At 44.6% G+C, this 21,924-nt stretch overlaps 1 protein-coding gene across 1 annotated transcript in view; it reads right to left on the bottom strand.

Moving 5' to 3' along the window:
* The window catches only part of bach2a (BTB and CNC homology 1, basic leucine zipper transcription factor 2a), a 44,317-nt gene that overhangs the window by 8,323 nt on the left and 14,070 nt on the right, over positions 1-21,924 (bottom strand). Inside the window, exons 2-3 of the mRNA XM_069662274.1 lie at positions 6,060-6,345; positions 1,192-2,634 (exon numbers count right to left, since the gene is read on the bottom strand). Coding sequence (XP_069518375.1) covers positions 1,192-2,634; positions 6,060-6,329 — 1,713 coding nt within the window. The 5' untranslated portion in view covers positions 6,330-6,345. The remainder of the gene's footprint in view (positions 1-1,191; positions 2,635-6,059; positions 6,346-21,924) is intronic.

Below are 21,924 nucleotides of genomic sequence, written 5' to 3'. Positions count from 1 at the left end.
GCAAGGAAGAAGACATAGAGATCGCTGCATAAATGTTGCATAAAGTTGCATCATCCTCTGTTTGCCCTGTCTGCAAACTGCTGCCGGTAATGAAGACCATCGACGCCCCCTCCCCCGACCCTCAGCTGAGTCCTGTCCTGTCACTTAAATACTTTCATTACCTGTAAATTACATTTCTGTCATTCTGTGACATTTCTTCTTCATCTTTTGTACTGGTATCACTGGCTCCTTCCATATTTAATTGAGCAGCTCCAAAGAACAAAACGGTTTACAGAAAATAATATTTGATTTGTAAAAGATGTTTTTGAAAAAATAAACACTGGCTTTAAATTTACCTGTGTCCAAAAGTTTCCAACACATCACACATATGTGTAAAGGAACAGATAGAGTAGGCTGCTTTTGTTTCAGGGACATTTTGATGATTAGCACTGTTAAACATTTGAGAGTTTGCAGCCAGATCCGCTCTGTAATATTGTACTTTGGCAAAGTGTATTACCTTAAACTACATGCTAACATCAGCACGCTAACATGCGCATAATACTAATCCTAAGACGTTGATGTTCGGCAGGTATAATGTTAACCATGGTCCCATCTTAGTTTAGCATGTTAGCATGTATTGTCGTAGCATCGTTATCATGATGGTTTTGGGTAAATGATTCCATGAACAGGGTTTACATTTAGCATTTTAGAAGTTTCTGCTAATGTTAGGTTACTTCTGTTAACTGCTTACAAGTGAGTCAGTTTATCAATGTCATGACTCTGCGCTACTTTATTTACAAAGTTTAAGCAGGTCACAGAAATACATTTTAATGGTTTTATCACCAAAATAAACAGAAGTAAACACATGCATGCCCAGAAGACTCTCTTTGGTGTCCGGGCCAACTTTGGCAACCCAGAAGAATGCACATGGGCCAGAAAGGGTCATAACATTTAGAAAGCAAACATAGGTCCCAAGTTAGTTATGTTCCATCCAAATGGGCCCTGTATCAACCTATCTGAGCTAACCCATGAGTGGAAAGTGAGGAAAAAAATGGCTGGGCCCCAGTTGGGTATCTGGGATCCCAGCTTGGACATGAAAGCTCTTTGAAAATGATAGGTCCAGGCTGGGTCAGTCTAACGAGTAGATGCATTAATGTTGATGCTGAAAAAAGAGAAACTTTGGTAGAAAGAGAGGTAAGGGACCGTACTAACCTCAGGGCCAGAGACTCTGGAGAGCCCACTTTCACTGTCTCCCTCGGAGAAAGATCCTGATTCGTCGCTGGAGTTGCCGCCACTGGCACCGAATCCCCTTTCACTTTTGATTTTGTTACAACCCTGAGAGAAGAGAAGCTCTCCACTGCTGGGGTTCCTCTGCTCCACTACCCCAGCCAGGCAGTGAGACAGTCCAGAGGTGGAGCCTGAGTGTGGGGATGAGGAGAAGTCAAACTGGGGAAGGCTTGAAGGTGAGCTACCACTGCCTGCGTCCTCTGGGTATGAAAATGAGGAACGGGAGCTGGACGTCTGGGTTCGGGGCTCAGAAGGAGAAGGGGAGTGGGCTGATGTCTTGATGGGAACAGGGCAGCTGGTGCTGAGGCATGATCGACCAGAAGAAGGAGCTTCCACTTGCATGAGTGTCGAGACCTTTTCTCTGAACTTCTCGTCCATGTAAGAATGGGCCAACATTTGTTGCTCGCCAGCTGCTGAGGAGAAAATGACACTGCGTCTGTCGAGCTCCCCTTCATATTTAGAGGAGGAGGCTTTGGAAACTGGCCTTTCCATTCTCTTGCCAATGCCAGCTGGTAAAACTTCTGCAATGCTGCTCTTGAGGTCAACTTGACCCAGGCATTCTGTCTTATCCCTCGGCCTGTCTTTGACCAGCTCCCTGTAGTGGTTGAGGGACAGTCTGTTGGTGAGTAGCTGCTGGATGGTGGTGCTTGGCACACAGCTAAGATCCAGGCCACCTCTTTGGAGGTAGGAGCGCAGGCAGGAAGAGGGTGAACCTCTGCTCGGAGAGTGCTCAGGTGCTACTGGAACCCCTTCTACTTCTAGCTCCATCTCCAGCACCTCCTCAGTACACAATTCAGGGTTACAGCCACTCCTTTCGTCTTCTTCTTCTTCTTCTTCTTCTTCTTCCTCAAACGCAAATGGTTCCTCTTTGATCCTGGAGGGCGAAAGAAGAGTTTGTGGAGCAGCACTGCTGTCTGCGAGCTGTGAGCTCACAGGGCTGACTGAGGTATGGTTGGCTAAAAGGACTTCATCACTGCCCTCATGGTTTTCTCCATTGTGCTTGTTGTCACAGATCTGGTACTGATATTTCCTGTATTTAGGACATTGAGAAAGGTCAGCGGGAAGTGACGCTGTACTTGCTACATGATTGGTCTGCTGCCTCGTCTCTGTAGAATCATCCAAGGATGTGGCCTCAGAAAAGACTGTATCCTCGGCTGTGATGTCCTCATCATATTCCACCTTTCCATTACTGGCGTGTTCGCTGTCATTCTGTAGCTGGGCTTGAAGGAACCGGAAGCAGGAGTCCTCCAAATTGTGAACACCCAGGAAGTCGGCGCACAGGATGACCTCATGGATGTTCTCTTGACTTAAAATCAGCTTTGCTGTGTAGGCAAACTGGAGAAGTGGAGCGAAGCCCTTAGCTGTCACCTGTAGAGGAGAGTGAAGAAGAACGTTCGATTAGTGTGAGATGAAAGAACAGTTTCACGATCAAAGGATCCACTGAAAAGATCATCCTATTTTGTGGAGAAGCAGTTCCAACATTGGCAAGATTTGACATGGACACTTCAAAGAAGTCGTGTTGACCAAACATCAACATAACTTTACATTGTTTTGAATACAGATCTGAGTGACGCTTTCAGACTAAATTAAAAGCATTGCAAGACATCTGTCTACTGAGCAGCTTCCAACTTCTCTAGGGAAATCAAGAGCAGGGTGTGCCGCAGGCCCTTCTGCTGTTAGAAGCTTTTTTTATTCTTATTTTATAGTTATTTTACGTCGCTAATACTGGACACTTAGAGAGTGAAATTACAACAAGCCTTTGGTTCATTCCTTCAGTACAACAACAGAGACATGTCACACTCACCCCTCGGTGTTCCTCTTTTATTAAGGGAAATAATGTTTTCACACTTTAATGAGTCCAGTTCTTTCTTTGATAAACTTGTAATCAGTGAGTTACCATAAAGAAGTCAACACTTGTTTTTCTCACGATATAAAGAGAAGGTTGGAAGATATTTCATGATACAATTCTGGGGGAAGTGTTGACTTTTTATTACGACAGCTTAACATCGTTCTAAGAAGGAAGCAAAGAGGACTCCTGCTGTGCTGATGGAATTAGTGTTGAGGAAATAAACTTTGTATATATTTAATCAAGACAAGTTTGAGTTTTCATTAAGTGGATAAATTACAGATGAAGTCCCATCTCTATATGTCCCAAACATGGCCTCTCTGCCACTAAGGCAGGGCGAAGAAGTGTTGGCTGCGACCAAACAACTGACGCCTTGCTAAAATCAGCCAGCTACGTCTTTAACACTTGTGACTCTAATGAATTAGCTTTGATTGATTAAACCGAGGTGGATAAAAGATATTACAAGCTCCTTGAAACTTTAAACAGGAGTTCATTTTTCTGGTCAGATAGTATTTTGGGACTCTAGAAGGTTAACTGTCCTGTAATTATTATAAAAAGAACAATATTGTGTTGAGACAGTATGACAGTATTAATGGGCAGGTAGAATACAGATTGGGACATTTAAATGTCCTTCTCTCCTACCCTTCGCCCTCTCATCTCCTCTGCTTGTTCCCTACAGTAAACGTGGCTACAATGTGTGTATGTGATGAGGGCTTTGTTGCTGTATGTATGTGTGTACTCTATATCGCTATATGTGCATGTGTGTGTACATGAAAATATTTGTGTGTACGCTGGTGTGCATGTAAGCTTGTTTTCAGCTAGCGTCAGCAGCTGCTGCCTCTGGTGCAGAAACACATCTTTGTATGCACAGAAGAGGAGCCAGGAGAAGCCAACCTTGATGAGACGCAACAGCGAGAGAGAAGTGGGAATAATCCAGATTGAACAATTACCATTTAAATTCTTGCTTTAACCCTTTATTTACCCTTTACATGTTATTCCACACTGTCTGACTGAATAAAATGTACACTGCAATATCCTGAAGCTGATATTTCACCGCTGCTACTACTGTAGTAGGTTGGGTGAGCCATGAAAGCCTTGCTGAGATCCCTGCAAAATCTGAACTCCCACCACTGTAGGAGTATCTCATGTATCCTGCATGAGGTTGGGGATGAGGAATCTGAGTTCAATGCCTCTATTGTGGAAGTGGCTGCTTGTAGTTGTGGTCAGAAGGTCGTCCATGCCGTTCATTTTGACAACCAAAGAATTCCCTACCAATGAAGGAGGCCTTCAAGCTGAAGAATATCTTTCAGGCTTGGATGGCCCAAGGGTCTCCTGAAGCAGAGGGCATGTATCTGTGGTCGCAGCAGCAAAAAATTTGGTGTAGGAGGAGTAGAAGGAGGCTAAGGTGAAGGACATTGGGTTGGCCTTAAGGTTCTGGCAAAATGGACTGAGGGCATTGCTTAGGTTTTATTCAGCAGGGGAAGATAACCCTGACCCTGACTGGGGATAACTTTAAGCAGGCAAAAGAGCTAACCTGAAACCGACCAACATGTCCTCCACAAAGGAGGCAGAGTTAAAGATTCTCAACTTTACAACTTCACTGGTCGAGTTCTTTGAGGTAGGAAAGAAGCTCCTAAGTGGCACGGCAATGGTGGGGATGGATCAACCACAAGATGCTAGAGACTTATTGTTGTTGGGCAGTCTTGGTTAACAGATCTCTTCAGCGTACCGTGGAGGATGGGGGCAGTGCATGTGGATTGGAAAGGTTGATGGCTACCAAAGAGTGCTCCAAGCGATTGTTTCACCATAGATCCAGGAGGTGTGATGTGATTCTATCCTGCTCATGGAACAATGGTCAGCTCTCGATTGATAAAAATTAAAGTTTATAGCCCAGATTTTCATTAATAGAATCTCAAGAAGCACCTGGAAGAAGGAGGCCGTCAGGCTTTGGGACCTCTCTGCAGCTTTTTGCGGATGATGAGGTTGTGTTGACTTCAGCACACAGACTTTGGGTTTGAGTGTGAGGAGCTCCAATTGAGAGTCAGTTCCTCCACGTCTTAAGCCATTGTTCTCTGCCACGAGTCTCTGGATTGATTCCTTCAGTTTGAGGGTAAGTTGCTGTCAAGTGTTCACAACCTGTGTGTATTCTTTATTGCTGTGAGGGTAGTATAGTTGTAAGTCTTCGCGATAACCACAATGAGTTCCAATAATTAGGGTGATTAAGTGACAGTACAAAGGATGTGGAAAACAAAGCCATGCTTTGAGGCATTAGGGGATTGAGTCTGAAGTGGTGGAGGCCTGTGCGAGTGATCACTGTACAAGGCAGAGCCACACAGACATATTAATCAATATGACACATCTGGGGCATTATATGGTAATGTCAGCCGCTGGGATCAGGAGTTCTCTGATCAGCCTCGGTGTTGAGAGGAAGCAGCAGCAACCAACAAGGTAGGAACATTAATATTCATACCCAACGTGTTTTCATAACAGATCAATTTGTGTCAACGCTGTTGTTTCACCCATGTGGGTATCCTCCTCTTTCAACCGTATCTATCCGAGGGAGGTCAAGTTAGCGCCCTGCTTTTCCTTGTAAGGAAAAAAATAGGCAGACTGAGAGAGCGAACTATGAAGCGCAGGAAAGTAACTCTGGAATATTTGACCAACTCTTGCCAATTGGTGGGACATCAAGCTGCTGTAATTGTTCCTGTTCTTTCTCTGTTCTAATCAGTTCAAGCCCATGGGTCAAATTACCATTTGGTCCTCTCTGATCAGGTCTCTGTTACTGGCTGACCCAGGGAGGACAGTCATTAAGCAGCCCCAATAAAAGTCTTGTTTCCCAGCTTAGACTTCATCTGGGTTATTTTCCCAGCGATTTAAAAGTACCCTTTAACGTTTCTCCCTGTAGAGCCCCCTCGGTGTGTTCTGTGTTCTGATCGTGGCCCTTTACCTTGTCTGGCAGGTTAATGATGGGCTCTGCTTCACCCGGTGTCCCGTTGTGCCCCAGCAGCGCCTGCAGGAAGTAGCGGCTGCTCGCAGCGAGGACGGCCCTGTGAGCGCGCACCTCCCTCCCCTCCACCAGGACAGTCACGTCACACAGGATGCCCTGCCGCCGCTGCTCCTCCAGGCTCAACAGCACGTTGGCACAGTGGACCTTGGATTCATACACGTACACGGGCGCTGCGGCCTGACCATCCCGCTCCTCCTCGCCTGCCGACATCACTCCCTCTAGCACCCTGCACAGAACAAAGAGAGAAAGGAAGGATGCCACGTCAGCTCACTGCAGACTTTCATTTCGTTGTGTCCAAGAGGCTTTGAAGCGGCATGAATCCATCAGGTACTTGTTAAACTGTTATCTAAAAAGAGACAATCTTCAGCTTGAACAAATGTGGTCAACAAACAGATTTGAATACTTAAAATACATTTTTTTTATTGCCACATTGCCTTCAGGGAAAAAATGTGACCACCGCTGACAACTGTAAAAAAGAAAGTAAATGGTAAATGGACTGCAAAGCGCTTTTCTAGTCTTTGCGACCACTCAAAGCTGCTTTACACTACATGTCACATTCACACACACATCCATACACTGATGGCAGAGGCTGCTACTTAAAGTGCCCACCTGTCAATCAGTAATCACATTCATACCCGATGGCTATGCCACCAGGAGCAATTTGGGGTTCAGTGTCTTGCCCAAGGACACTTCAACATGTAGCCTGAGGGAGGCTCTCCCAAAATGATGAGAAAAAACCGAATGAAAATAAAGACTTCAAACAATATGTGTACCTAAAAGTCAGGTTCCCATACAATAATACATACGAGACACATACATAGAATAAATGCATCATCCATCCATCCATCTATCCATTATCTATACCGCTTATCCTGTTTAGGGTACACGGGGGGCTGGAGCCTATCCCAGCTGTCATAGGGAGAAAGGCAGGGTACACCCTGGACTGGTCACCTGTCAATCACAGGGCCTACACACAGAGACAGACAACCTTTCGCGCTCACACCCCCACCTACGGGCAATTTAGAGTCACCAATGAACCTGACGAGCATGTGTTTGGACTGTGGGAGGAAGCCGGAGTACCCGGAGGGAACCGTCGCATGCACGGGGAGAACATGCAGACTCCGCACAGAGGCTGTGAAGCAACAGCGCTAACCACTGCGCCACCATGCAGCCCCTGAATGCATCATGAAAATGGTGAAATATAAAAGGGCCCTCTGGGTGACAACAAGGTAATAAATATGTTAGAATGTAATATGTACACAGAATAGTTGTATCATAAAAAATATAAATTCACTCCAGTCCCCCAGCAATGTTTTACCAACCGTCTCAGAGCGGCACCGACTCTTTGCTGGTCTATAACACGAACCTGGGAAGAAACCTGGGATGTACCCATTGTTTCAGGCTCTGGACCTCTTTTTCTACTCCAGTTAAATGCTGATAACATCCAGTGTTGAGCCTATACTGCCACCTACAGACAAAACCGCTTTCTGCAACAAGCCAACTGTGTTTGCTGAAATTTGCTCGACAATTAAAAGGAAACATCTTTTTCTTTGTCTCGTGCTGCTTAGCTACTAACTGAATATTGGTTTTGGATTGTTACAAGGATTGTTGTATTATGAAATACACAGTTACAGTCTGAGACATTACACAGTTACAGTGTACTGGTTGTAATCTCCTGTAAAATATGTGCATAATAAAGTATATAAATGTATAAGAAAGATCTGAAAGAAGCAGATATAAAGCAGCCGTCCACATTAATTGCAGGCAGCTCCATCCTTTGTGTTTCATCTCAAAGCTGCACAACATAAAGGCCTGACACAGACAGCTGAGCATGCAGTCTGTCTGTCTCATCAGCCCTCAGCTCTGTGTGTGTGTGTGTGTGTGTGTGTGTGTGTGTGTGTTCTGCTGATTCATGGGTTTTGAATAGACAGCGCTGAGCGCTGGGGGCTTGCTGAAGTCGTGTTGTAGCTTTTTTTCTCCCAGCAGCCCACGGGCCAATCATCTCGGCGTGTAGATCGTCTCCTCTCCCCCTCAGGAACTCTGCGGGCTCAGGCTCTGTTCTCTGCTCAGGCTTCTTATGATGCATGAAAAATAGTCCCTACTACTATTTACACTCTGCACTACTCTGAGCGACTGTCTGCTGAAAGTGAAACAAAGAGAGGGAAAGGATTCACCTCTGTACACTCTTTGTGTCGACTCATCTGCTGTTTTCTACTAGCTGAGACTTTGCTTCATTGTACCCAACTGTACTCTGCTATTGATCACTGTGGCTCCAACAGTCCTGATGAGGCCTCGTGGGATGTGTGATTGTGGTTCTGGTGACCCAGCAGATTTAAATCAGACACTCTGAGCATTACCTCCTCAGGAGCAGTTTAGGTGGACAGTGTTAGAGAGAGTCTCCGGTCCGACAGCGTCGATTGATTTGTGGTCTTCAGAAATATTCAGTAAATTTCTAAAACTGCCTCCGTCTCTCTCTCTCATGTAAATTTAGCGACCCCTCACTCTTCCATTGTGTTCACTGTGTGTTCTGTGTGTTTTTGGACTTTGCATTGTTTCTGTATGTACCGCACGTTTGATGTTAATGCATTTGTTTCAGTGTTTTGCAGCACGTTTCTTTATTTGCAGTGTGTTTCGGTCGTTTCATTAGTTTTGGGCTTTTGCATGTGTTTCTGAATGTACGTGTTCTGTATTGGATGTAAAAAAGAAAAGTTTCCACGTCAGCGTTTTGTGCGGTTGGACTGGATTTTATTTGGCGTGATGTGATCATATTTTATGAACATCTGTCTTGCAGCTTTTGTCAGCAGTTTCAGTCCCTGTTTTAGGACCAGGAAGTCGTTCTTGTGCGTGTAATTTTCTGTAAAACAAAAAACTATTTTGCAGACGAGCTCCACATGCTGATGAAGAGCGCCGGGTGTGGCTGAGAGTTCAGGGAAAATATCGAGCGGGTGAACCTTGTGATAAGAATTTTTTTCAATGTTAAAAATCAGCTTTCAAGTTTTAACGAAACGTTCTTTTTTTGACATGTTTTGTTTTAAGTTAACTAATACATATATATATATTTATATATATAAATTGTACCAGATTAAGACTGGAAGCACAGAAGTAGTAAAACAAGTCACGACCATGATCCTCTAAAGCCGTGGTTCTCAGCTGGTGGGTCGGGACCCAAAGGTGGGTCGCGGACGTGTGCTTGGAAAAAAAAGTCGATGCAGCGCTTTAATTTTGAAGGACCTGAGTTTCCTCTTACGTGCATGTGGTCGTTGAGTTTAGTCACACTCCATGTTTACACTCCAGTTACATACCTGAAACCTGATGAGCCCTCGTCGCATTATTGTTGCAGTTCTTAGCACGCTCCTGCAGAGGGAACATCTTCCCCTTATGCACTGCCACCATTTTGGGTGACTATCATACTGCTGTCTTTTGTGATGTTGACATACTGTGATGCTTTGCTTGGTCTCAGGTCCAAACATTTTTCACTAAATAAATTACACATTTAGGAGGTGGTGGGTCAAGAGGCTAGACCAGCTGAGAGCCACTGCTTTAAAGCCACTGAATATATTGTTCCTCTGGACCTTTGGTCGGAGGAGGCGTTGGAGGATAAAAGAAAGGCTGACATGTTTTTCATTGAAAACAAATATGTGTTCGTAAATGAAGATCAACTTTAAATGAATTAAGTTCATCATAGTTTGAGGTTTATTGTTAAGTCATGACATAACCAACTCCTATTTCACAAAGGCCGGGCTGCTGTGTGAAGTATCAATAAAACATCTTTGTGTCTATATTTTATATGAAAACTGCACAAAGTCCAGAGACGTGCTCGTTAGGTTCATGTTGAAGTTGCCTGTAGGTGTGAGTGTGAGCGTGAAAGGCTGTCTGTCTCTGTGTGTCAGCCCTGTGATTGACAGGTGACCTGTCCAGGTGTAACCCTGCCTCTCGCCCAATGACAGCTGGGATTTTTTTTTTTTGAGAAGCTGCATCAACATTTGACACTTTTGTCTCTTTAAATGACCCAGGTCTTTGACGTTTAAATCTCCTCCATGTTTCTTCTCCCTCTCCGTCTCCCGCTGAGTAAATCATTCAGAGACAGTCGAGGGTCTTTGGTAAACAACTCATTGCCGCTGGTTTCATCAGCTCGTCTGGCTGGGCTTTAATATGTGTGAGGAGAGGTTGGCATGTTTCTGCGGCGGGCTCGCTGACAGGCTGCTAACTGATATCCATAATCCCCCAACTGTAAAAATTACTACTGAAGAGGAGGGGAGCAGGAACACAGGGACGTTTCTCAGAGTAAATAAATAACCTGAAGAGGAATGAAGCACTGCTGCTGCTGAGACACAGGATGAGAAACCGTTTAACATACTGTGTGATCAGCTATATGTGGTGGAGAACAGAAGACTTGCTGCTGCTGCTTTCATGCCCCGGATTAACCACAGTGATGTTTCATATATGCATGCACCGTCTCACTGCCTTCACTCTCTGGATACTGTACACCACGGAGCTCTGAGGTTCATTACAAATGTTAACTCATCATTGCTCCCTGTGTGCTGGAGCTGGCTGGCCTGCATCGTCCACCCGTAGACTGCTATCTGGGTTTTAGTTACGCTGCTCCTGCCGCTTTGAATCTGCTGCAGGATCTGGGTCTGGGGGCGCTGATCTCTTTAAATTAGGGCTGCACAACTAATCGAATATTAATCCCGATTCTGTTGTCTCTTCCCATGACTAAATAAACATGACTGACAGTGATATTGACGTTTAAAATACTCCACCGGAAGAAAACTCTGCTGCATATCGAATCAAGCGCTCCCTAAACTAACAGCCCCTCCCCCAAAGGGCGATGGAGAGGTTTGGGCTTCACTTTTGGGGGAGCTGGCACGTCATGTGAGAGACGACGGTCGGAGAAACTAAAGTCAAATGTGTGGAACAGAAGAAGAAGAGCTGGTCCCCCCCAACAGCTCGCCAACGCTTGTTTGGAGGTGTTTCAGGTTGAAGTGATGTTAGGAAGAAACAATAATCAGCAGAGAGGTCATGAAACCTGCGTCTGCGCCGCAAAGCAACACGACTAACTTGTTGAAGCAGCTGAAAGATCAAAGTGCAGCATGATGAGTGTGTGAAGGCCGAGAGGAAGAACAAGCTGCTCCCCGTCCTCCAGCGTCACGTCAGACGTCCAGGACAGAGATGCTGTGCAGAGACACCCGATCCACCCAGCTCCCAGAGACACACTGACATTACCCATGATGCACCACATTCAGGTAAAGACTACGGCTACCGACTTTAAATCTGTTTAACTGAAGGCGTTGGAGGAAGATGCATCAGGTTGTAGATGCTTTGACTGAAGACTTTCTGCTGTGTGACCCAGTGTTTGTCATTGTTTTGTGTTGTATGTGTGTGACTTTGTCTCGGCCAGGACTCTCCTGTGAAAGAGCTTTTTAATCTCAACGAGGGCTTTACTGGTTAAATAAAGAGAGAGAGTGTAAGATAGATGTAGATGTAAAATATTATATGAATCTTTTTCACTGCATTAGAATTGTTATTTAAGTGTTTTACTAGCACACGTGATCGAGTACTCGCAAATTTTTTTTTTTTACCGTAACAAAAAAAAACATACGTCAGACACGGACCTGGACGGATGTGCCTGTAAGAGAACGTTACCATCGAACACTTTAACATCGATGTAAATAAAAAGCCAACAATAGACTTTCCTGGTCGTGGCTGACATGGTGCATGTAACGCAGTTAAATGACTTTAGCTGGAAACAACGCATGTGCGGGTGCACAAGTAGTGTAACGTTACTCGAATAATGACGTCAACAACGAGTATATTCGTCCCCATCCAGAGTACCTGGCAGTTTTTCGGGACCACACTGATCGTGGTTCCGAGCATGCTGAGGTAAAAGAAACAATGCACGACTTTTATTTACTAATCTCTAAAAACATTGTGTTGTTTTTACTGTTATCATTTATTTGTCTTATAAAATTGTATTTATTTTTTAAGATTATTCTTTATTTGAGAGGTAGGACGGGGTAGTGTTGGAAACAGGGGAAGATAATGGGGACGACACGTGGCGAGGGCCGAGGGTGGGAGTCGAACCTGAGGCTGCCGCAGCGAGGACCGAGCCCCTGCACACGGGACGCGTGGTTGTCTCTATGCTTATTTTCCATCCGTCTGTTCCTCTGTGGAGCGCTTTGGGCTGCATGTTTGTCTGAAAGGTGCTGCTTTAATAAATAAAGTTGAGTTAAGTTAACCTTTAATTTTTCTTTCTGCTAACAGCTTAACTGTGCACGATCTAATTGGGATCAACCAATCAATCAATCCATCCATGTGTCTATTGTGTTGAGCTGACACGGTACATCCTGCAAGAGAACAGGTAACAACCAATCACTGTGAAAAGTAAATAAATCTGCACAAACTGCCCTTCTTTAAATCATCGTGTCCCGATGATTTGATCCACTCTCCTGACATTTCTTAAACTGGCAGCCTGCAAAACTACGACGTGCAGAAATCCTTCTGTCCCTGTGTTTGAGTGGCGCCGACAATGACGTCACAGCTCTCTGAGTCACAAAGACGATCCTCCAAGAATGACGCACACATTCGATCCTTTTACTCTCAAATATTTATATAGATTGTCTTTAAACATCTCTCCAAACGTCGATCAACAGGAGGCACCTCGGAGCAGAGCAGCTGGAGTTTCCTCCTGTCCAAGCAGCTCTGCCAGAATCTCCCAGAATGCATCTCTCTGTGACCGCTCAGCGCCAGTTGTCCCGTTAGCCTACATTCAACACGGCAGAACCATCAATCAAACACACACATCTGAGGCCACTCAAACCCCTGAGACAAGCAGAGGTGGCCACAGAGACACACACACACACACACACACACACACACACACACACACGGTGCAGCAGCGCAGCAGGAAGAGGAGAAACATCCACGAGTGAATAATTCATCACAGAGCAGCAGAGCCTCAGACCAGGCAGAGATCATCCCCAGAGCTGCTGCTGCTGCTGCTCACAAATATTAATTAACAAACACTAATAATTCACCAATTCAAGCGTGTGTGTGTGTGTGTGTGTGTGTGTGTGTGTGTGTGTGTGTGTGTGTGTGTGTTTGTGTACAGTCCAACGTACTGCTATGGCCTACTTTCCTCCACCCTTTCCTGCCTGCTCCCCTCCTGCCCTGATTATGTCTTATTTTCATCTGATGGTGTCTGTGGGGTATACTGTGTGTGTGTGTGTGTGTGTGTGTGTGTGTGTGTGTGTGTGTGGGTGTGTGTGTGTGTGTGTGTGTGTGTGTGTGTGTGTGGGTGTGGGTATGAGAGAGAAAGAGGGTGTGTGTGCATTAATCAGTGAATAAGAATGGTAAGTTATGTGTAACCATCAGATGACTGTCGTCAGCCAAAGCGAGTGCGTTTTAATCATTAATGAAAACAAATTAAACGTTTTACAAATATTTCTGATTCTGCGTTCAGAGAAAATAAATGAATGAAACATTTTGAAAATATGGTTCATGTCTATAAAAAATACTGAACGCAACAAGTCAGAACTAGAATGAGTGTGATGTGACGTCTCTCTGAGCTGGGACCATCTGTCACAGTGACAAACACTGTAACTACTGTCGATGTTTAACTGTTGTTTTTTATGTGTAAAAACTGTAACATCTGCTTTATGTGACAGGAATCAGAAACAAGATTAACCATGAAGCCAGTTTAGTCAGCTTTGTGCTCATGGACGGTAGAAGTACAACAAACTCTCTCAGCACGGGTTCAAACCACTGTTTGTGTGCACACACTGCACAGGCTCGGTTTTGTCTTTCAGTAATTTCCTTGTAAAAAAAATAGAAAAAATGTATTAAATGTATTATTGAGGATAGTCTAGATAGGATAGTTACAAAGTAATCCATCAGAGTACTCGGAAATCTTAACGCGTTACGCCTTGGTCCGAAAGGGTTCGTGTCCGGTGCGTTCCCTCTGCACCGCAGTTCTGGTCCGTCTGGAGTCTGTACCGTCTGTATGTGGTGTTTTATTTTAAAACGATCTGCTCTGTTCAGCTTGACGTGTGTTTGCAGTGACCTCCGTCAAAAATAGACCCGGCGCGAATCTTTAGCGGAGCAGAGCAGAGAGATGCTTCTGGGACGCGCCGGAGACGGACCGTGGCGTGTGCTTTGGAATCATGAGCATTGACTTGAATGGGCGCGATCGACTCCGGAGGTCGCAGCGCACGCGGACCGCGCCGGAGCCAGATTCTGTGGAATTTGAGGGTTAGTTCTTCAATTCAAGTATCCATTATTTAGTTACTTTTTCTTACAAAGTAGGGCTGTGTCTGGAGGAGAAGTGCTCGTCAGCTGTGAAGAGCTCGACTTCAAATTTGAAGAAGCATCTGCAGCTAAACACAGCTTCACAACACTGGTGGGACTAAGAGCCTGTGTTGTATTGTTGTCATGGAAACAGCTGTGCCTAATGCTGTATGCCTCTGCCCAGTTCGCTGTCGGACTGTTACAGATGATGGGCCGTAAATGAGGCGATGCAATGACAGTAGAGTCGATACATTCAAAAGTAGACGTACAGCAGGCTGCACGCCGTCCTGATGATATAACAACGAGTCACAGAGGGGGGTTAGTTTAAAAAAAAAAAGGTAAACGCAAAAGTAATCTAATGCATTACTTTACTCAGGAGGTAACGCAGGAACATGACGAGTTACTTTTAAAAGTAACGTTACCCAACACTGGTTTTGCCTTTAAAAATAATATTTTCCAGAACATTTATGTATTTATTTATTTAACCAGGAAAAATCTCTTTTTCAAGAGTGTCTGAAAGAGCTTGAAGAAAGTTTGTAACTTGGTTGGTTGTGTAATTTCATGGTCTGATGGACAAACCTAAAAACTAACATACATTTTATTTTTATTTTATGAATGGCGGCTAAACGTGATGTAATTTTGCAACACTCGGTCTTACAGGGTTAAACAGACAGCCTGCAAACCTATGACGTCGCCTAGCAAGCAGAGAACTTCTCACTATTTTATCAAACATTATGAAATGAAAGTAAATCGTGTTGTGAAAGATGCTCATCCGTTCTCTCCTGACCTGATCAAACATAAAGAGATGAAACTTTATCTGAGCAGGAAATCACCTGAACACATTCACAGCTAAAGATAGCTCTCAGCGTCGGCTACATTACCGGTGTCCTCCCTCGGGAGTTCCCGAGCTCCGGAAATATACCGCCATGACATCAGCGTCTCCGTCCAACAATGAGCCTTTGTTGGGGGAGCAGCTCTCACTCGCACCGTGGTCATTGAGATCCTGATAAACGACCTCTGAGGTCATTGCCAACAGTGTTTGCTCACCCCTCGGCCTCCTCCGACCCTGAATAACTCATCCTGCCTTTGTCAAGTGGAATTGGATTTAGTGCAAATGAAACCTCTTCATCCCCCCAGCTCGCGGCCAGCCGACCTGCCAGAGCGCTCACATGTCAGAGGACTACTGCAGACGAGTGTGAAGGGCAAGTGGCCTGCTGTAGGAGTGAGGGATTATGGGTAGTAAATGGACTATATTACTCGGACATTTATGAAGGAAAGACATATGTGATGGTATGAGCAGGGAGGGGACACACACACATCTGCATGTGTGTGTGTTGAACAGAGGATTAAGTTACAGCCTACAGACGCTGAATAGCTGACCCAGGCTTCTCACTCCTCATCAATACCCTCACCTTTTATCCTACACACAGACACACACGCGCACACACACACACACACACACACATGCACACACACACACCAGAGTGCCACTGACTGTCTAATGCAGAGCACTCACTGTTTAATCTGCCTCCATCAGGAGACTGTTTGTAACCCTGAGAGGAGCACTCTCACTACTTCAGTGTTCAGGGAAAGCAAGCGAACACTGCAGACCAGAACAGTGACAGATTCTGCAAAGCTCAGGAGCACAGTCAAGGACAGGATTCTTCTGACAAACTGTGTTGTCATACGTCACATACGTTAGTGTCACTGACAGGATATTTGGGCTGAACAAACAAATGCATTCACTTTACAAAACATGTTACTAAAAGACTGAAAGTACACCGACATATAATAACTATGAACCATAGACTGAAAAAGATGACGCTACCACCTGTCATTGTACGTAATTGAAGTCTGTGCAGTACAGATCGGCAGGTATATAAAGATGGACGACATGACAGCTCTCTAAAAGTGAAGCCAAATCATCTCTGCTGACGCGCCTGTGTGAACACGACGGTACAAGCTGTAGCAGTTCAGCGAGCCGTGATGCAGTGTGACGAGCAAAAGAATGTTTAACTCTTTGTAACGGGAGCATTTTTTTTCTGGTCAAAGAATTTAAAAGGTTGATTTAAAAAAATGTAATAATGAAAGAAAAAAGTTAAACTTTTGGTGAAATGCGGCACAATTTTATTTGCATGGCTCTTTGGCAACATAGCAACAAGATGCAGCTAAAGCGTCTCAGCCACAGACTGTATAAAAAGATGGCCGACATGATGGCTCCCTAAAGTGAAGCCAAACGCTCTCTATCACCCCCTGCTGACTGGCTGCAGTATAGCTCATAAAGCCCGCCTCCTCCATGTTAACAGATGGGACATGAGTCAAACTATAAAATCAAAATACACGTCAAATACATTTTTCTCAAACATGGTTTCTGTCATTATAGTTAGTTCTTATCATGCTGATTTATGTCCAAGTGTTCATTTTTCTGACAAGTTTACTTTTAATTAGTTATTTGATGCTGTAAAAAGGGGGTGTGGCCTCATGATTGACAGCTCTGTTGACAAATGGGGCTCCTGCAGCGTTCTGTTCCCGAGTAGCAGAGTAGAGGAGGAACGGCGAGAGGAGACGTAACTAACGCTAACACTACAGTCATTGAACTTTCCATCAGTGTGAATATCTGCTTCAGACCGACACAAGAAGCTGTTCTGCTGCAGACTGAGCCCACCTGAGGGCTCCAACACGCCAAGGACACCTGAGGGCTCCAACACGCCAAGGACACCTGAGGGCTCCAACACGACAAGGACACCTGAGGGCTCCAACACGCCAAGGACACCTGAGGGCTCCAACACGACAAGGACACCTGAGGCTCCAACACGCCAAGGACACAAGGTAAAGGTGTGTCGGGGAGAGGAAGGGGCGGGACGTCGATATTGCGGCTCCAGCAGCCGATCTCTACTGCACACACTCAGATGACAGTTTCAATTTCTGAATGTCCTGAAATTGTGTAAAAATGTCAGGAGTTTGTGGGGCTAATGAAAAGTTGAGGTCAGCATGAGGACACTAAAAAAGATGGTGAGGTGACCTTGTTGTTTTCAAGAGAGAAATTACTCTCAACACTCAGTCATGGAAAACACTAACAAAGTGCAACAGTTTGGAGAGTCTGACTGACAGAACAGGTCGTCTGACTGAGCTGTGACGCTTTAATACACCGACTGTTTGATGCTAATGTACTTATTGTTTCCTCTGAGGACACTGGAACAAAACCGTAAAAAGGAACACAGCTGAGTTTTGTTGTGTATCCTCTTCTTTATGTAACAAAGCACTGTGACAAACTGCAGCAGTACAAACTAAACTAAACAAAGGGTCAAAGGTCAGCAGACTGCAGAAAGTGTGTCTGAGTGGGTTTGCGAGGAGAGCAGAGCTGCAGGCTGCAGACTCAGAGGTGTGAACACTTTCTGGCTGAACTCTTTGAATTCTTCATGAACTGCATCACTGAACATTTGTTCTGCAACTGACTGCGACGCCTCGTACCGACTCCATCTTCTTTTTTCTGGTTCATCGCCTTTGTTTCCGTGTCAGTGCCAGCACCTGCTGGTTAACTCTTAAAAGATCAGGATCCGCTTGCTGAACTTATTAGAGAATCCGTGCACCTTGCTAATCTTCACTTTTTGGCGTCTTTGCTTTTGGCTGGTTCGCAGAGAGAGCTGAGATTTGGCAGATTTACGAGGCCCTCATTGTGAAAACAGCACAGTGGGAAAAAAGAGACACAAAAATTACCCAATCACAGGGGCTCTGTTGGTGGCAGCACTTGTTTCAGGCAGAGATGATAAAATACAAACAAGGACAGCCATCTGATTAACTTCTAAGTGTTAGCAGGCATGTAGGATATCACAGAACTCTGAGTAAAATAAAAGTAAGCAAGTAAAATACACGGACACGAGATTTAACAACACTCCTAGTTATCACAGCAGCAAGTAACTCACCAATGCCACAATCATTACAGTCAGGTTAACAACTACTATGACTGACAACGGTGAATCTTCCTTCTCGAAGCTTCACCGAAAAGATGTAAACCTTTTTAAGGGTCAGTATTTAGGCTACCAGGGAGGCAGTGACCTCTAGTGGTTGAAGTCGTCACTGCAGGACAAAAGGCAGAAGTAATGTAAGGTAGGACAAAGAGCGATAAAGTCCAAGCAAATACCAGACTTTGTCCAAGATCAAGCACAAGACCAAAAGTCAAAGGTGACTTCTTTAAAGCTCCAGTGAGGATCTTTTATTTTGAATCGATCTTGGTATGGTTCAGTACGTCTCCTCTCTTTGCTGATCTTGTCCTGTACATGTGTAAGCTTCAGTCAGGAACGTAACCAATGAACGTGATGTAACTACAGAGGCCGACAAGGGCAATGACGCTGCAACGGCCCACACGGCTTCCATTGGAAGAAACAGGCTGCAAATTCAGAAGCGATGCAAAAGTCCAAAACGTATGCAGCGACAGAAACACGCTGCAAAAAAAAAAAGTGCTGTGAAAAAGCTGCAACAAAATGCATCAAACACGCTGCAAATACAGAAACGAGGCAGTGAAAAAACATGCGGAACAGAAGTACTCCTGGCCTGTAGGGGGCGCTCAGTGTAACAGCTAAGAGCAAGAGATGATGCTTCCTTTAGCTACTGATCTAAGTTAGCCGTGGTTTTCTTTATGTAACCGAAACTCATTTAAGAATCTCTCCTGTGGGTTTTATGAGAAGATATGTTGTCTGAGTTTCCAGACTTGTTGGTCTGGCTGCGTTTTGGTTTCAGGTGCATGGTTGGATTCTGCTCAAACACAGAGCGAGGTCAGGCTGAGGACAAATCTCAATCTTTATCTTCTGCATCTCTGAGTCGATTCACAGATCTGTTTCATCGTCATCACTGAGGAAAACAGTGCTTCTTATTTTATTTATTTAATGAATCATGATGTTTGTTGAGCTCCATTTTTATGTGATGATATCAGTGAGGGTAGATTTACAGGGCAGTTACTCTTTGGAGGAACAGAGGTGAGCTGTTAGAGAAAAAGGAACGAGTCAGTCAACAGTGCATGTCGTAAACTGCTCCCTCTACTTCCTTTCATAAAGACAGCATGCTTCAGCACAGAAACACAGCAGAGAGTAAAGGCACAATATCAGTTATATATTCATATCTGTGCTGAGGCCAAATGTGTCACATTAAAGGTGAGAAATAAATGAAAACATTCTGAGAGGGTGCAAAGCTGCGGGCTGCTGAATGAGTCATAAAGGCTGGGATGCTGAGCGGAGGATTATTTCATCTCCTTCACACGGCAACACGGCGTGGGCGGGAAAATGAAAGTACTCATGTGGGCCGCCAGACGCCCACAAAGTTTCCGCAGAGGAAAAGTGAAAATGATTAACTTCACGTTTATGGACTACAGGGACGACTTTAGATTTTTATAATTGTTTTGCATTGGAGGAAAAGCAGCAGCAGCTTTTTCTGTCGGGATCAACCCTTTGAACGAGAAGAAACGAGCCTGCCGATGCATACATAATTATTATTCTCCACAGTTCTCCATATCACTAAAGCTCTGCAGCCTAAGATGAAGGGTTACGTAATTCAATGAAACAAAATAATTAATGGAAGGTTTGAAATGGTGTCATAAATAAATAATACAAAAATCTGACTTGTGTTTGCATCAAAAAATATGATTGCAACATATTTCTAAAAAACTAATCGAGAAAACAATTCACCAAAATGGTGCAGTGGTTAGAGCTGCTGAAGAAGAAGAAGAAGAAGGTTCCTGGTTCGAATCCCGGTTCAGACGTAGTGGGCCTTTCTGTGTGGAGTCTGTGTATACTCCGGCTTCCTCCCACAGTCCAAAGACATGCTCGTTAGGTTCATTGGTGACTCTGAAAGTGCTACGATAGGCTCCAGCACATATTCAGGTATTCAGGTTATTTTTAAAGCACAAAGGCGTTTTAAATGTTTCATCCGCAGTAGAAAACTGGTATTTTTGCTTATTGTGACGTCATTTCATATTCATCTTTAAATGCTCATAAAATCAGTAAAACCTCAAGAATATGGAAGTCATCATTTATACTGGAGCTATTATAGATTATATTTTAGATCATTTTGAACAAGATGATGAAAACAACAATCTTCTGAGGCCAGTTTGCAGCCCCTTCCGCTCGTGCGTTTTCCCCACGTCTTAAGGACAGTTCAGATCAATGATTCGCAACGAGACTCGATGCAACTGCCAAAAGAATCCCTCGACTTCTGATCGTTCTAAAACTGGGCCATTCACATAAAGCAACGGAACGCACACGGACACAGCTGACCGTCTCCATAGCAACGACGCACTGACCTACCCCACTACTTCTGCGTTAATACTATAATGTTAGTATTAGGCCCAGGTTACATGAATTAACTAGCTGGATTTCTGTTATCGTTATAAAAAGAAATGAGTGACAGTGACGTGCTCACAATGTGAGCTGTTACACTGAATAAAAAACGTTTGAAATAAAGGTGTAATTTGAAGTTTGACTACATCTTTTCGTTGCTCGGTCGGCTGGGCCCAGTGTTCCCAATCTTAGAAAAGCACCCCTCACTTCGCCTTCGACAGGGGATAGAGAGACTCCCCCATATGCCACCCCCTCAATTTTTCGCTCCACACTAGCCCCACTGATTTACTGATTTCCACACGTCATCATGTAGGTTAATTCATCATTTGTGTTTTGATTAAAATAATGTGATCTTCTTTTGAAGCAAGTCCTCGTTTCCTCCCGTTAATTGTCACTGGTTTTGAGCCGGCCATGACAGATGACTGAAGACTGGGCTTTCTGCATCCTCCTGCAGGAGGTCTGTTTTCAAAGGGTTAAACGCCAAAGCAGAATCAGCTTCAGTGACTCACATGTTGATCCCACCCATAAACTCACAACTGCTCTGGATGTGGTGATATTATCCCTCTCCTCACATCTCTGCCTGTTGCCACTCTGAACATTGTTATGACGTCAATGTCCATAAAACTCTGGGTTTGATTACACCTGTCTGACAGTTACAGGTGTATCAGAGGAGGACGTCCTGTCCCCAGGGAGCTCCTTCTCCGTGGTCAGCTGTGTTTCTTTACACCCCCGTGCCCTCCTTTCAGCTGGGAGGCCGGGCTGACATCACTCTGCCTCGGGCTGCTGGAGGAATCGTGAATTGGATCAGGCCTGTCGGGTTTCAGGGAAAGTGAAGGTTTCTCTGTGTGAGTCATTCACAGGACGGGAACGCTTCAAACTCTGAGATCTGGGAAGGAAGCCAAGTCAAACAGGAGGGAAGAGATACGATGAAAACAAAACAGGCACTCTCTCTCTCTGTGGTGACTTTGCTGATATGTTCTGCTACAAACCAAAACCTCAGTCATAACTGTTGCATAAAAATGGAGCTTAAAATATTCAATGGCAACTTCCCAAGGAGATGAAGACAATTACACAATCTAACGGTGTGCGCCCGTCAAAGATGGGAAAAATCTCTCACAGAGATGGCAAAGAAGAAGAGGCGAGTCTAGAACGTTTCATTTGAGAGGGAAAATCTGGGGGTCATGAGGTGG

This window comes from Semicossyphus pulcher, unplaced genomic scaffold (assembly GCF_022749685.1).
Source record: "Semicossyphus pulcher isolate SPU_LCO1_2020_fin unplaced genomic scaffold, fSemPul1.0.p SCAF_14, whole genome shotgun sequence".
NCBI lineage: Eukaryota > Metazoa > Chordata > Actinopteri > Labriformes > Labridae > Semicossyphus > Semicossyphus pulcher.
Note: the sequence above shows the minus strand (reverse complement) of the source record. Positions and strands in the feature narration are given on the sequence as shown.